Source organism: Mytilus edulis, chromosome 10, assembly GCF_963676685.1.
Source record: "Mytilus edulis chromosome 10, xbMytEdul2.2, whole genome shotgun sequence".
In the NCBI taxonomy this organism is placed as follows: domain Eukaryota; kingdom Metazoa; phylum Mollusca; class Bivalvia; order Mytilida; family Mytilidae; genus Mytilus; species Mytilus edulis.
Genome location: NC_092353.1, coordinates 14,680,890 through 14,698,484, shown reverse-complemented (window position 1 = coordinate 14,698,484; position 17,595 = coordinate 14,680,890). Strand labels below are relative to the sequence as shown.

The 17,595-nt window shown below is 32.4% G+C and overlaps 1 protein-coding gene across 3 annotated transcripts in view; it reads right to left on the bottom strand.

Moving 5' to 3' along the window:
* Nucleotides 1-17,595, bottom strand: part of LOC139493488 (polyphosphoinositide phosphatase-like) — a 35,734-nt gene that overhangs the window by 1,218 nt on the left and 16,921 nt on the right. For 2 of the 3 annotated variants that reach the window (XM_071281917.1, XM_071281919.1), the window contains 8 exons: nt 12,607-12,748; nt 10,244-10,302; nt 9,407-9,548; nt 8,727-8,789; nt 7,639-7,665; nt 4,212-4,371; nt 3,637-3,728; nt 929-1,000 (listed from right to left, as the gene is read on the bottom strand). In XM_071281917.1, coding sequence (XP_071138018.1) covers nt 929-1,000; nt 3,637-3,728; nt 4,212-4,371; nt 7,639-7,665; nt 8,727-8,789; nt 9,407-9,548; nt 10,244-10,302; nt 12,607-12,748 — 757 coding nt within the window. The remainder of the gene's footprint in view (nt 1-928; nt 1,001-3,636; nt 3,729-4,211; nt 4,372-7,638; nt 7,666-8,726; nt 8,790-9,406; nt 9,549-10,243; nt 10,303-12,606; nt 12,749-17,595) is intronic. The other variant, XM_071281918.1, reaches the window with a different exon arrangement.

Below are 17,595 nucleotides of genomic sequence, written 5' to 3'. Positions count from 1 at the left end.
TCAAATGAAGTGGATGTAAACAGTTATAGGCAACAGTACAGCCTTCAGCAATGAGATAAATCCATACTGTATGGATGGATATAAAAGGCCCAGACATGAAAAATATGAAACAATTCAGTCCAGAAAACTAACAATCTCATTTATAACAGAACAATTTACAAAAATACAAATATGACTGACATCAACACACGACAACCACTGAACTACAAGCTCCTGATTAGGGACACACCTATAAAAAATTATGGCATGGGTTAAGACATGTGTGTGAGCACTCAACTCCCACATTCACATGGTAAAGTGGTGTAATAGTTCAACATAAGACCCTTCTGTCAAATGGTATATGTAACTAATGTACAGACCTTGTCTATATAGAACAATAAGTATTAATCTAATGCAATTTGGATGTAACAATTTTTTTCATTGGCTAAAAGTTGCCGTCAAATCCACAGTTGACCAGGCGTAACTAAGGAGGGACCCGCCATTTTGAATAGATTGAATCAACAAAAGTTTGATTACTACAATAGAATCGAAAATAAAACAACACCTACCTCAAATTCGCCGTATTAATGTAACTTTATCCGAATTTGAAGCGTACAGGTAACATAATAACCTCCAGATTGTAAGTTTTCATTTGTATGACGTCACGTTTAGCCATGACGTCTTTGTGCCAAAATCATTCATGAAGTTTCACAGATTTTTTTCTATTTGTCAAATTTACACATTTTTTCATGTTTTATCGAATTTTTTCTTTTTGTAATGCATTAGAATCAGAATAACAGTACTGTAGTTGAAGAGTTGCCACCGTCAATTTTGATTTACCCGTCGCCAGTAAACCTGCATTTGCGACCGTCAAATCTACAATTGACGGTGGCAACTCTTCAACTACAGTACTGTTATTCCTTAAATCTGACAGACTGACAGTACTTACATTTCTACAGGACTAGTATCTTTCTTTGTATATCCAGCAGGCTGACAGCATTGATCACCTATTTGATGGTATCTGAAATATAAAAATAAACCTTCAAATATTCAGTTATCTGACCCTATATAGTAAAAGAACTTCAATTTAAAACTATTAATTAAAGAATGGAAACAGAGAATGTGCCCAAGAGACAACAACCAGACCAAATAGCAGAAAACAGCTCAAGGCTTCAACACACCTAAACAAAATTTTTTGTGGAATAATCATTGATTAGTGAATTCAAAAAAAGTCCATTTAAAACAGTAAGCATAAAATATCAATTGAATATGTGTATTTTTTAGTGATATGATTTAAACCACATAATTAGTAAACAAAAATTCTGTCCTGTTCAGTCATTGTTAGGCAAACATACAGTAAAAGAAACAAGAGGCTGTGACAACGACAGCAAACCGGATTTATTAATATTTATTTGTGTCCTGGCAATATCACAAGAACCATTACTGATAAATGGTGAAAGTGAAAATCGTCAATATCAAATTTGGCCTCCATTTTGTCATCAGTATCAACATATTAAAATTTGAAATCTTAGATTGAATGGTTCATGAGTAAATGCAACAACGTGAATGGAAACACCATTTTACAATCTTTCAAGAACCATAACGCCTGAACGGTAAAAGTCAAAATCGTCATTATTGAACTTGACCTCTATTTTGTCATCAGTAACAACATATAAAAATTTCAAAAGCTTTGGTTGAATGGTTCATGATAAAATGCACGGACACGACTGGAAACACCATTTTTCAATCTTTCAAGAACCATAACTCCTGAACGGTAAAGGTCAAAATCGTCATTATTGAACTTGACTTCTATTTTGTCATCAGTTACAACATATTAAAATTTGGGAAGCTTTGGTAGAACAGTTCATGCATAAATGCACGGACACGACTGAAAACTCCATTTTTCAATCTTTCAAAAACCATAACTCCTGAACGGTAAAAGTCAAAATCGTCATTATTTAACTTGACCTCCATTTTGTCATCAGTAACAACATATTAAAATTTGGGAAGCTTTGGTAGAACAGTTCATGCGTAAATGCACGGACACGACTGAAAACTCCATTTTTCAATCTTTCAAGAACCATAACTCCTGAACGGTAAAAGTCAAAATCGCCATTATTGAACTTGACCTTCATTTAGTTGTCAGTAACAACATATTAAAATTTTAAAAGCTTTGGCCGAACGGTTCATGAGTTAATGCACGGACAACATTTGATTGCCGCCCGCCCGACCGCCCAACTGCCCGACTGCCCGACCGCCCGGCCGCCCGCCGAGCATCCCCAACTCAATAACCGACATTTTTGTCACAAAAATCCGGTTAAAAATGATTGGAAAAGTTAGACCATAATTTGATATTGGTTAACAGATTGAAACATTATCGTTATTCTAATCATTGATATAAAGTCATATCAAGTTTAGTGTAATATGTAAACAAATACATTGAAAAGGTAAAACACAGTTGATATTTGAGTTGTTCATTTCATTGTATTATTGTGATATGCAATTTATCAAAGTTGTTTTATTTGTCAGTTAATAAAAAAATGTTTGGATGCTATTTTATCTATGTATTATACTGAATGTAGTAGATGATATAACTGATACTTTGATACTGTGATATACTGCAGAGCATACAGTATGTAACCTCTTTCCTCAAAAGGATAAGTTTAACTTTTATGTGAGTTGATGTTTGTATCAAAATGCTCATGACAATGTCTATTGTGAGAGTTATTTCCCATGAATATTTTTAGGCATGGATATTATTTAGAATTTATTGCATTGGTTGCAACGAATTATATTGATTTCCCAGTTATTAAAAAAGGGTGTGAAATAAATGTGGTTATTTCACTCCTCTGACGTCATACAACAATAGGCGTTGTCAAGACGTTGATAACGTCCGATCAAAACAAATTTAGAATGTGTAGAAAAAGATATAGTTCCTTACATTTTCTACTTTAATTTCATTAAAAAAAAGCCATTTGCCAATGTAATAAAAAGAATAACTAATCAAAGAATTCAAATATCCAAAAATATTCAACCCGTGACCGAACAACTGATTTATAATTAACTCATGTGCTGCGTGAATTAATGTGTTGTTCAGTCACTCGTTGAATATTTTTCTCTATTTGAATTCTTCGATTAGTTATTTATAAGTATATTCATTTGGAATATGGTTATTTTCAATCATACATTATGATTATTGCATTTCATATAATATCCTGGTTGTAAACTCTTCATTATAGAGAACAACTTATACATTATATACTTGTAGCAGAATTGTTTCACCATCTAATTACATCCTTACGTTGTATATGTATAATATTATTATTATCATAGAGTTTTTTTAATTGCTGTAATAAAGACTTATGAACCTAGACGAACTTTGTTTTACTTGTCTCAAAATAACATTGAAAAGGAAATGAAAAATTTCATCAAAAACAGTTGATTCTCATCTTCATTGGAAAGAATGATTCAAAATATAAAGAACTTCTGAAATTAAATTCAGATATATCTAACAAAAGTGGATACACTAAAATGTCTTGTCTGCTTCCCTGTTTCTCATTCTGCTACAAAAGTGGTAGATGAAACAATAATTGACTCTCTTTATCACTCAAATCCTGATATAAATGTGGTCACCATAAAACTATAATAACAACCTACCTAGCATAGTGTAGCTCATCATGTTTAGATGGGGGACAAATATTTAGTCCATAACTTGGATCCATGGTCCACTTAGATGATGAGTTTTCAGTCTATTAAAAGCAAAATAAATAAATCAAAACAACTTCATAACATAATTACTGGGTCTGATATAAAAGGTGTCAATTAAGAAACAGCATTCATGCTGTGAACTATATTGCTCACTTAAATGATACCCTGTATTTAGTAAACAGTAGCATGATTCCAGCTTTCCAAAAGCATTTTGTAGTTCCTTAGAAAAATGTGACAAAAATGTTTTATAGGGCCAGTATGTTAGAGAACGTACATGTATGAGTTATTGATAATAAGGCAGTTGATGAGAGAAATGCATCACACAGTATAGCATGCTCAAATGAGGCTTGATATCATTTGGAGCTTGAGGTATAATTTAACGAATCCCTAATTTTACCTCATATCTATATTTTTAAATTGTTATGGGAAATATACATTAATTTATATGTTATAATTATTATGAATCAAAATTCATAAAATGCTTGACAACATCCCCCCAATAACAGGTATTGCTATTTTAACACCTTTTTTTCATAACGACTTTGTGAAGGTACATCAGAATCTGATAATGAAAAATTTCCTTCCATATCCATCCCCTCAGAGCTACTACTGCTTCCGTCAGAACCAGTTGATGCTGTTGATAATGTGGAGTCTTTCCCACTAAGGTTAGGATTCGTAGTATGCCTGAAATCATTAATTCATCCCATCATTAGATTTCAACTACAATAAATACGGCTCATTGGAAAGTATGTTTTGTATTGCAAAAAGAAAATCCATCAAACAAACTAAGGTTGATTACAGACGTTCTTTATTGATCATATAAAAATACTATGCTGTCTCCTACATGATACAATAGAAACACTTCGACACAAGAATGTAGATATGCAAGTATTTATCCTCCCTGAAGGCAAGTCAGATTCCTTTCCGACTTCCTCAGGCAAAGTTGATCTCAAAGAATTTGGCTATTGTCTGTTTTTGGTCATAGATTTTCATATGAATATCCTTGGCTTTAAGTGTTCCTTAAAAGGTCAATCCTGAAAAGCCCTTAAAACTAAATTTGTAAACGATTATTATCTTTATAGTGTTAGATAGAAATATAAATTAATATATCATGTCCAATCAAACGAATATTTCATCACCAATAAATTCACATTACAGGTGTAAGAAATGAAAAATACAACAAAGCAAACGTGTCTATTCATTCTAAATATCTATCAATTATGTGGAAAATAGAAAAAAGTATTATAATGAAAAGATAAAAATGTAAAGGTCAATTATGTGTCAGCGTGTAAGAAAGTGAGGACAACGTATCAATAAACATGTCTTTAGTAAGTATCAGGGATTATATATATAAGTGCAGATAAATATTATCCATATATATAAGAAAAAGATTATGTGTGTTATCATTAATGATACAGCAGCCCATCAGCACAAGTTTATAAATAAGATACATTGTACATGGGGATGACATGAATGAACCCTCCTGCTGCTAAATTCCAAGGGACATAATTCTGTTGAAAGAAGGTCATGATCAAATTCAAACTTAAACTCACCTTTATACATATATAATTTAAAGTTTACAAATCAAATTCAAGATACAGTTAGTACAGACACAGTAAGGTTCATTCTCTGTTAGAACAGGTACAATCCAGTCCTATTGGTCAAATAGTCTTTTTTGTTAGATGTATTTCTATTTGTATCCATCTGATGAGTTAAGCCTTTTTCAACTGATTTTTATAGTTCGTTCTTATGTTGTAGTGTTACACCACTGTGTCAGGTAAGGGGGAGAGTTGGGATCCTGCTAACATGTTTAACCCCACCACATTCTGTATGTATGTGCCTGTCCCGAGTAAGAAGCCTTTAAATCATTTGATGATGTGTTACATATTTTTTTTCGTTAATTTTTTATACATAAATAAGGCCATTAGGAATTCATGATTGAATTGTTTTACATTTGTCATTTCAGGGCCTTTTATAGCTGACTAAGTTGTACGGGATTTGCTCTTTGTTGAAGCTGTACGTTGACCTATAGGTGTTAATTTCTGTGTCATTTAGTCTCTCCAGGAGAGTTGTCTCATTGACAATCATATCACTTCTCCTTTTTAAAAGGCTTATGGTCCTTGTTAAGAAGCTCATTTGAAATCAGGTAAATTGTGTAAGAACAGTGCCAGAGGGTCTTATATTGCTTTTTATTTTGAAGATATAACAAATAATCTCATGAATGTTTTCTGGGTAAATAATAAATCAAATTTTTGCATGGACCTTCAACAATAACCATGATGCATATATGGATAAAAATACTGTCAGATTATTGTTTATAGTTGCTGCAATCTAAACCTTAAGGTAAAAATTACCCAAAGCTGTTCATGCATAAAATGAAGGTCAATTATATCTAATTTTAGGAGTGTTGATTTTGTAACTTAATATCATGCATAAATTGATAAAGGTTATCTTCTTGATTCGTAGCTAATTAAATAGATCTGGACTTGTTCACAAATCTTAACCCGACGAATTGAATAAAATATTGACAAAAGGACAAACAAAATACTATTTCTCTCCCAAATTCATTGGGATAATAAGAACATATAATATGAAGAAAATGAAAATAAAAATAAAATAAAATGGAAAAAAATATCCTCTCCCCAAATAAATCTAGTATATATGTTTATGGTTATTTGATTCAACTGTTTGAAGAATGAACCCCCTGAATCACCTCCGGCATGACCCAGGAACTCATCTGAATCAACCACTGGCACGACCCAGGAACCCATCTGAATCAACCACTGGCACGACCCAGGAACCCATCTGAATCAACCACTGGCACGACCCAATAACCCATCTGAATCAACTACTGACACGACTCAGGAACCCATCTGAATCAACCACGGGCATGACCCAGGAACACATCTAAATCAACCACTGGCAGGACCCAGGAACCCATCTGAATCAATTACTGGCATGACCCAGGAACCAATCTGAATCAACCACTGGCACGACCCAGGAACCCATCTGAATCAACCATTGGCACGACCCAGGAACCCATCTGAATCAACCACTGGCACAACCCAGGAAGCCATCTGAATCAACCACTGGCATGACCCAGGAACCCATCTGAATCAACCACTGACACGACTCAGGAACCCATCTGAATCAACCACTGACACGACTCAGGAACCCATCTGAATCAACCACTGGCACGACCCAAGGAACCCATCTGAATCAACCACGGGCACGACCCAGAAACCCATCTGAATCAACCACTGGCACGACCCAGGAACTCATCTGAATCAACCACTGGAACAACCCAGGAACCCATCTGAATCAACCACTGGCATGACCCAGGAACCCATCTGAATCAACCACTGGCATGACCCAGGAACCCATCTGAATCAACCACTGACACGACTCAGGAACCCATCTGAATCAACCACAGGCACCCATCTGAATCAACCACTGGCACGACCCAGGAACCCATATGAATCAACCACTGGCACGACCCAGGAACCCATATGAATCAACCACTGGCACGACCCAGGAACCCATCTGAATCAACCACTGGCACCACCCAGGAACCCATCTGAATCAACCACGGGCACGACCCAGGAACCCATCTGAATCAACTACTGGCACGACCCAGGAACCCGTCTGAATCAACCACTGGCACGACCCAGGAACCCATCTAAAACAACCATTGGCACGACCCAGGAACCCATCTGAATCAACCACTGGCATGATCCAGGAACCCATCTGAATCAACCCTCAGACTGGACTTCCTTATCAAGTGCAAGAGATTTCCAGCCATTATTGATGGATCCCTGTAATGAAATACAAAACCAAAATTTCACATGGAGAACCATTTGCATCTGCATCATTTGGAAAGTGAAGGTTTTATTTAATAAAGGTTTAAAGTTATAACATCAAGCAAGCAAAAGCTTTTCTGCAGTAACAAACCTGAAGAGTTTTTTAGTTCTTCCTTTGCTATAAAGTACATGTATTTTAAGACATAAAAACTAAATGTTAAAATATTAGTTTATAAAGCATAAATACAAACAGTATTCGTTTACATTATTATGCAGGTGGGGGAGTTTCTCGCTACATTGAAGACCCATTAATGGCCTTCGGCTTTTGTCTGCTCTATGGTCGGGTTGTTGTCGCTTTGACACATTCCCCATTTCCTTTCTTAAATTTATTATTTACATTAGAATACAAGAGACTTCCAAGACTAGCGCATTATAAAAGTCAGATGTAGCAAATTCATGAAGCTCAACAGTGGTGTAAAACATTGAAATGTTAAAGAAAACTTGTGTTTATCGGACTTGCAGAAATCCTTATTTGTAATCAGCTGTACTAGATTATATTTTGTTGAGTAATCAATAAATGGCCATGGGAAAAATCTTCCTAATTATTTGAAATTTCATTTTATTCATTACTTCTCAGGTTCCACTGTAATCCTGACAGTTTTTTGATTCAAATGATAATCATAGTTAGTTGTATACCTCCTGTATATTGTGCCCATGATAAATAGAATATGTCTTAAGTTAAAAGTTGATTTTATAAAGTATGGTTTATAGAAATAACTACATGTATATTGTAATTTATCAGTTTTTAGGTACTGTGGATTTATTATTATTCGTTGGATACCAATCTTTGTGGGTTTTGTGGGTACAAGTGAACCACAAATTTAAATGTTCAACAGATTACAAAATTTTGTAGTCTTTTATGCAGACACTGGTATGAAATCAAATATCCATGAATATGCAAATTTTCCACGATCCGCAAAAATAATTGAATCCACTGTAGATGGAAATTTAAGAAAAACCACAAATAATAAACATTTTCTAACAAATTCTGCTTTATATTAATTAACGTTTTTAAACTCTATAATAATTATGAATTAAGAGATTAACAAACATTTATTACAAAGCATCAGTAATATAATAAGAACTATATGTTAAGCTTTGAATTTTTTTTTTTTCAATCTACTGAAGTACTATACTACATAGTGAAAGCATGGACCTATTTCTCAATATATAGCTTACTTTCTGTCTGTCAATCTTAAACTGAATGGACTGTCGTCTTTGGTTGACTTAGGCTTATAATTCCTAAAAAATATTAATGTATAATTATCACTCAGCATAAACTTATGTATTTCATTTTTATGTTAGAAATATCAAGAAGTACACAGTATTGATAGTGTTCATTCTAATGCAACATCATTTGTAACGTTAATTTTGATTGGATAACGTCACTAATATTCCTGGCATCAATTCACACTTGATGCTATGTAAATGTAAGTGCAAGCCAGACGACATATGACTATGGCAGATTATAAATGTATGTTTTAACGTTGTTTTTCTATCAGTTTTATTAGAATGGAGATAACAATACTGTACTTAAAACTCAGACAGCATTAATTTGTAATTTGATGGTTGCAAATACCGTTAACTGGCTCTGCTAACACGTTGCTAGTAAACTTAATTTGCCACCATTAAATCACCAGTTTATATCATGGGAACTAAAAATACCATATTCAGTTATCTCCTTATTGTCAGATATTCTTAGTAAAAACTATGTTATCACAAATATACTACCAATTGTTGCTATTGCTATGATCATTCATAATAACATATTGCACAATTAAAGTGGTTATTTCTCTTTTAAGTTAATCCAAGATAATTTAATGTACCTATATGCAGAGTATATACATATAATGGTATACCTAACAGAATGCTCCATGACCATGGTAAAGTGATTCTTTAGTACAGTTAACTCAAATGGTCGGTAGTAATCGTTGAAGTGGTTAATTCTTTCATCTGTGTCATGGAATTTCTCTACAGTGCTATCATCCTCAGATTTCTTCTCTATAATGAGCAAAAAATCACAAAATTTAGTTATTCTAATGCAATTTGTATGTAACAATTTTTTTCATTGGATTACTACTTCATAATCGAAAATAAAACAACACCTACCTAGAATTTGCCGTTTTTATGTAAATTTATCCAAATTTGAAGCGTACAGGTAATGTAATAACCTCCAGTTTGTAAGTTTTCATTTGTATGATGTCACGTTTACCTATGACGTCTTTGCGCCAAAATCGTTCACAAAGTTTCGCGGATTTTTTTTTATTTGTCAAGTTTTATGGTATTATTTCTTTATGTAATGCATTAGAATCGGAATAACAGTACTGAAGTTGAAGAGTTGCCACCGTCAATTTTGATTTGACGGTCACAAATCTCCATTTTACTGTCTCCGCTACACGTCGCCAGTAAAACTGCATTTGCGACCGTCAAATCTACAATTGACGGTGGCAACTCTTCAACTACAGTACTTTTATTCCTTAAATGTCTTTAATACCTTAACAAACTTTCATTGTCAAATTTTTTTGGAAAAACAAACACATCCTTGATAATCTCATCACTGAAATGGTAGGGTCCTTAATTTTGAGAAAAAGATATGTGTGAACATATATGAGACAATAACTCATACCATACCCATCTCTGCAAAACCCCCATAAAATGAAAGCATTTCATACATATCCCCAAGCATTAAATCTTACTTTGATCATAAGGAAGTGGGAGGCTTCTGAAAACAGGCAAATCCCACCATTGGCTGTAACTGAAAAAAAAAACAACATTACTAGCTAGTCATTGCAATTTTATGTAAAATTTAATTGATGCTATTCATGAAAAGAAAATACAAATTCAAATTTCAAATTTTCAGAAGGTTATAGGGGATAAAGTATACCATCAGTATCTAGAAATCTTAAAGGCTATTAGAGCAATGGCTGCCTATAATACAATGCAGTCAAGTTTAGCTATTGATAATTAATTGATAACAATTCGGCATATATCACAAACCAACAACTTGTAACGTCTTATTTCATTGGCCGAAAGATTCAAATATAACAACAAACAACAATTACAGTGTGCAGGTGAATTGACACAGGTGACTGACAATGGAATGTACTATGTTACTAAGGACGTAAAAACAAGGATCTTTGGTCAAAAGAATTAAATAAATAGTTTGTGAATTTCAAAAAGTGGGGTCAAAATATTATACTGATATTTTGTATAAAGTAATATTCTTTAGGCAAGCTGCAACACAATTATCTTGGACCTCATTATGAAAAACATAAAGATAACATAAAATACATGTAATGTTTTTATACAGATGAATATGTGAACCACTTTTAATTTCTTTCTTACTGACGCTAAGTAATTATCCTGGCAATGTCGTTGTTACTTATAATAATAAGGATTTTATAATAATGTTCCAATACAATAATGTATGATGGGTTGTATGTACATTCCTCTTTTATTGTTTTCATGTTATAAAATGAACACACAGTAGCTTTATTTAGACGTTTGATCATTCAGAAATAACGTATAAACGGATCTAATTGTCCCCGAAATATAGAAACAAACAACAATAATCTTGTCATTTGTGCAAGTGAATGAAGACGTTGTGTATGCAATGTATTCTCATGGTCAGAACGTAATTTTTTCTTTTTCCTGTGTGGAACTAAAAAATAAATAAATACTTGTGGAAAATGTCGTAGTTTATAAGGAACAATATAAATTTAATGTTTTGGATTAAAATTTGATTAAAATTTATCTTTGAATTTCATACCGCAAGAATAGAGCTTTGCATAACATTGTTAACTATCCACCAAAGTGACGTGTAGAATGTGTGCGTACTTAAAATATCGTATTTTTTTCAATATCAAGTAAACTGAATCAGAAGAAAAAAAACACACTATCCTATAAGTGGAATACCTAAAACTTACGAAAGTTTATGAACAGTGAACCTGACAGTTTTTAACACAAAACCATTTACTATAAAAATCAAGCAATATCTTAAGTATTTAATTTGGTTATTTTTGTAGGTAAGTACGGTTTCATTTCAAGTACAATGTTATATCATCGAGTCCGTAAAGTAAAAGAAAGACAGGATGACGATTTATGAAAAATCAAATAAACTAATAAGTAAAAGACAGGACAGAGATTACAACTAAACAGAAAATACAGAAAAAAAGTTTCATCAAAGACCCCCCCCCCCCCCCCAAATCAAATTAAAATGGTTTCTCCTTTAATCCAGAACCAATTCAGAGAAGACAATTGAATTGACTATTTGGACATGAATATTGATCAGTACATTTAACTTTATAGTATATGTGTTCTATTTTTGTAGGTGTGAGTTCGAAGGTTTGAACCAACCAATGAAAACAATCGTTCCTCTGCGAGTTCATCTAATAAAGTTTGTTTGACTAATTATGTCGCACACCCTTTTGCTAAGCTTGTCCGCAGTTAGGTGTAATTTGTTTGTGATTTTTTATTTTTTCATTTCAAAGATTTAACTTGAAAGGACTCTTAGGTATTTAGTAAGAATTAATGATATTTTAACCTATAATAATAAAAGACTTATCTAGCAAAAAGTCCTTTTTACAATGTTTAACATTTCCCTGTGTATAGACCTGTTAGTAGATCAGTTTTCTGGTTAGAATTGTTTAACATTGTAATTTCGAGGCCTTTTATAGCTGACTATGCAGTATGGGCTTTGCTCATTGTTGAAGGCTGTACAGTGACCTAAAGTTGTTAATTTCTGTGTCATTTTGGTCTCTTGTAGAGAGTTGTCTCATTACCAAACATACCACATCTTCTTTTTTATATATCTGTTTGTAGAACTAGACTGATCCAAAAGGAGGTTAGTATATATATTACCTAATAATGATTTCACAGTTCATCTAGAAAGCAAGCTAACCAAAGATATATGCTTTACCTACACACTCAAGGCATTTTGCTGTAACTGGTTAAAAACGATCCAAAAAGGGGATTAAGACACAAAACCATCCCTAATGTGTCAATGATATATGTTCTGTAAATTTTAAAAGTAAAACATAAAACAAGTGTTGAAATATACCTTTTCCTAAATATCTTCTGAACACCAGCTAGATCTTTATTATGCAGGTAATAATCAGTCGGTAATTCCCATATATTGGGCTTCCCTTCCCGTGGTAAAAATACTCCAAGGAAGATATTGGTGGCATGTTGTTTTTCTAGATCTATAATATATAACATAAAAGAAAATTAAATGATACTCAGTACTATAAGTATTTGAATAATATTCTTTTTTTATAACATTGTAAAAAAAATATAGCTTAAAATTATTAGTAAGGATCATTTAATCTATAACCATCTATTCTAAATTCATTTTTTTTTAAACTGTACTATCATCCAATTTTTAACCATATATGCATGTCATCAAAAGTTTTGGTTTGAGGTCTTTTAATAATCAGTTGAAAATGTTATAAAAGAAACCCTGGCCACATTATTTTCATGTTTTGAAAAAAATTATAAAGGCCAAAGGCATTGATGGATTTTTGGTGGTAATTTACTTTGGAGATTTTTCCAATCTGCTATGCATTCATTCTTTTTGTTAAGATTCAAAATAAGACCAAAGGCTCTGTAGTCTTTTTTTCTATTGCAATTTTCAAAACAATAAAATTATTTTGGCATTTGCAAATAGATTATGATAAGTGTGGATTTACATGTGAGTTATACTGTAACATTCATTATTATGTATATCTCTGAGTCTGTACTAAGTATAGAACTATAGATATAATTATAATTTTATCACGGTGTTGTTTACAAAGCAAAAGACGCACATCATATTAGAATTAATCATAAAATACAGATGTTGATCAATGCTTTCAGTAGGAATCTGACAAGATTTATTTTCCTTTATGGTGACTTGAGAAACACCGGTATCACTCAGATTACAATTCTACCTTGACAGGTAAGTTTGCATTTAGCCTAGAATATACATATTTAGCCTTGAGAATTGAAAGGTCAGGTTATCCCATTCAAACAATGGAAGTTTACCTATGAGGGTCTGAATGGGGTTTACAAAATAGAGAATGATAGCAATAAATAAAAATAGTGAATAGATAAAATGAACAATAAGATAAAAAATGAGGAAAATGAACAATTGAAAAAAGAATAGAAAAAAATGATCAATAAAATAAAGTACAGAGAAAATGGGCAATAAAATAAAGTACAGAGAAAATGGGCAATAAAATAAAGTACAGAGAAAATGGGCAATAAAATAAAGTACAGAGAAAATGGGCAATAAAATAAAGAATAGAGATAATGATGTGAAAAAATATAAAGAATAACTGTGCAAAATAAATGAATTAGGTAATGCAATACTGATAAAATCAGTAAAATCATTTTCATGATAAATTTCCAGAATGAGAGTTAATTTTAACATTGCTTAAGACTCAAGAAGAAAATTCTTAAATATTTAAAGAATACAGATATTGAAAAAACCCAAACCGGTCCTTGTGCCATTTACATTGTCAAAATATAGGACACACCATTTAACTGACTGAGTAAAAGTAGAAAGTTAATTGACACCTGTTATGTATATTCAGCTCACTTAGGTATCTTATTGTACATGTACCTTGAAAAATTATCATCTGTTTGTTTTTTATTGTGTTTTTTTCCTATGTTAATTACTAGTAATTATGCTTGTGTTGTTATGTTGACTAATGAAAATGTTGATATTAAGGTTTATAAAATAAATCAACTGATTTGATAGCATTGGAAAAAAAATCCCTCCTGCCATCCAATCCAACAGAATATCAAATGGTCCACACTGTGTTAATAAAATAAGTTTTCAAGGGATTGAAGCAACACAATATTGTTTTTTTCTTTCTTTGAATGAGAAAAATGAAATAATTTACGTTGAAAGAACTTTGAAATGTTTCCCCTCAGGCAGGCCCTAATTAAGGTTTTGGTGTATTGATTGGAATATAGCTAAGAGGTGCAATCTATAGGTGATTTAAGGTTGAGGTTTAAACCATGACTATTATTGCCAAAAAGGTTGTTATGAACTATTAGCTATCCAGATGATAAAAAAACACCATTTTAATTAATCAATGCTGTATTTTAAACACCTTCCAAAAGACTTTGGCATTTGAAGGAAAAATGCATCTTCAGAGGAAATGAATTACCTCGAATTACAAATTTAAATATAATTTTTCATTTTCACGATAAGCAGTGTACCTGTTAGGGATTCCATATATATTATTTTTATTTTCCTGTTTTTTTGTTTTTTTTATATTTTACTTTTACCTCAAATGGATTTGCTATATACTTGTTTTTTTGTTTTTTTTAATTTTCATAGGTTTAAAAACTAAATTCTATTCAAATAAACAATACAAATTTTACAGGTGTTTTTTTTTTACTTGCAAATTTGAAAATGACCAAACATTATGCAGGTCAAGGATATATCACTCCTATTGTTTGGTAACTTGTAAATCTAGTCAAACTGGTTTTGTATAACTGACACTTTGCTCCTGCCTTGGATGTCTATTTCAGTGATCGTATGTGTTTGTGCTTAGGACAATTGTAATGAAATATTTATTGATTTTTCTGTTGGGGAATATCCTAAACATGCTAAACAGTGGCATTAAAGTTCAATTTTAATATGAATCAATATTCTTTAAGTTTACTTTATATGAACTAATATTGGTATTAAAATCAAAGCGTGAAAGCGCTGTAAAGGCAGTTAATTACAGGTTGTGTGTATTTCTAGTCTAGTTATATCATTATCTTCCATAGAACAGAGGTGGTTTGTAGTATTTAAGATTTAGAGTTCTCTTGTACCTAGTTCACCTATATCTATAGTCTACTGTTTACAGTATATTTTCTGTACCTCGCCATGAAATGCATTTTTAAGACATAAGAACTTTTCCTTTTTAATGTAAATAAAACTATTTTTAATTATTGATTATATACACATATTCAATTACTCCTATCCTATGAAAAAAATTCACAAAGATTGACTAGTCTCCGTTCTGTGTGTATTGCTAGAACATCAAGTAACATAATGGTTAATGTACATAGTAACATGTCAACTCTTTTGAAGACAGAACTTTTTTAAAATTCTCCCTCCAAGCAAAATTATTTTTCAGTATAAACATGGTAAAGTTATCTACCTGTATTAATGACCTAAGACTCTCAAGAGCCTGTGTCGCTCACCTTGGACGGTCTATGTGCATATTAAACAACAGACACATATAAAATGACAAAATTGTGTTTTTGATGATGGGGATGTGTTTGTAGATCTTTCTTTACTGAACATTCTTGGTGCTACAATTATCTCTATCTATAATAAACATGGCCCAGTATTTACAGTTAAAATATTTTTTAAAAATTAACAAAAAATACAAAAATTTATGAAAATTGTTAAAAATTGACTATAAAGGGCAATAACTCTTTAAGGGGTCAACTTAAAATTTTGGTCATATTGACTTATTTGTAGATCTTACTTTGCAGAACATTATTGCTGTTTACAGTTTATCTCTATCTATAATAATACTTAAGATAATAACCAAACTCTGCAAAATTTCCTTCAAATTACTAATTTGGGGGCAGCAATCCATCAACGGGTTGTCAGATTTGTCTGAAAATTCCTGGGCAGATAGATCTTCACTGAAGAGACAATTTCACCCATGTCAGATTTGCTCTAAATGCTTTGGTTTCAGAGTTATAAGCCAAAATCTACATTTTACCTGTATGTTTTTGGCCATAGTGGCCATCTCGGTTGGTTGACCGGGTCTAACCACACATTTTTTAAATTAGATACCGCAATGATGATTTTGGCTAAGATTGGTTAAATTTGGCACAGTAGTTTCAGAGAAGATTTTTTGTAAAAGTTTATGGACGACGAAACCAAGTGATGAGTCAGGTCAGGTGAGCTAAAAAGGAGTTTTTAATCAAGGTAACAATGACATCTGGTGGCCATAAAAGCTGTCTCATTAGCATTTTAACCACTTCCCATATTTGCTTTTAAGACAATAGAAGAAAATTATTCAATGCAAAATCAAAACTTACTTGTAAATATGAAATCTCTTTACAGTATGAGTTTTTCTCATTGTTGGAGATTGTACAGTAGTACAGTCCTGTAACTGCTTATACCCATTTCTTATCCCCTTTAGTTTGATAAACTCACAGAATATCATATATTTACATTGTGCCACATCTCCTTATTTTTATATGCATTACAATAACATGAACAATTGTAATTCAAATCTATATATCAAAGCAAAATGAATTTCACTACTTTCATTCATGCATCCTTTGGAAAAATATAAGTTCTAAAATGACACAATATATGTTTATTCATATAAAAATAATATTTAGTTTTCGACTCTTAACAGGTATTAACAAGAATGTGTCCCCAGTACACGAATGCCCCACTCGCACTATCATTTTCCATGTTCAGTGGACCGTGACATTGGGGTAAAAACTCTAATTTGGCATTAAAATTAAAAAGATCATATCATAGGGAACATGTGTACCAAGTTTGAAGTCGATTGGACTTCAACTTCATCAAAAACTACCTTGACCAAAAACTTTAACCTGAAGAGGGACAGACGGACGGACGAACGGACGCACAGACCAGAAAACATAATGCCCCCCTACTATCGTAGGTGGGGCATAAAAATGCACAGCTGTGTCATGATTTGTGAAATCTGTGCTGAAAACATAGGCATTTATGGTGTTTGAGTAATTCCATCTGTGAAGCTCAACATTAGCTCGTCAGTTGGTGGTGGACAGTTATAAATCTTTCCTGCAGGATGAATGTACATCTGTTCAGGAAAACCAATTTCACAAATCAAAACTTTCCTCTAGATTTCTCCTACAATATTCATCCAGTTTAGTTCTTTTGGTTTAACGGGACACCGTCCTGATTTTTAATTTTGTAAACCATTCAGTCTCTTGCTTACAAATGGTGCATGAAAATAGGATGGGAATGCATGGCAGTAGACAAGTCTCTATAAAGTGGGTATGTACCCTGAAAAAAGTTTTATAACATTAGCTTTTTTGAAACTTGTGAAAG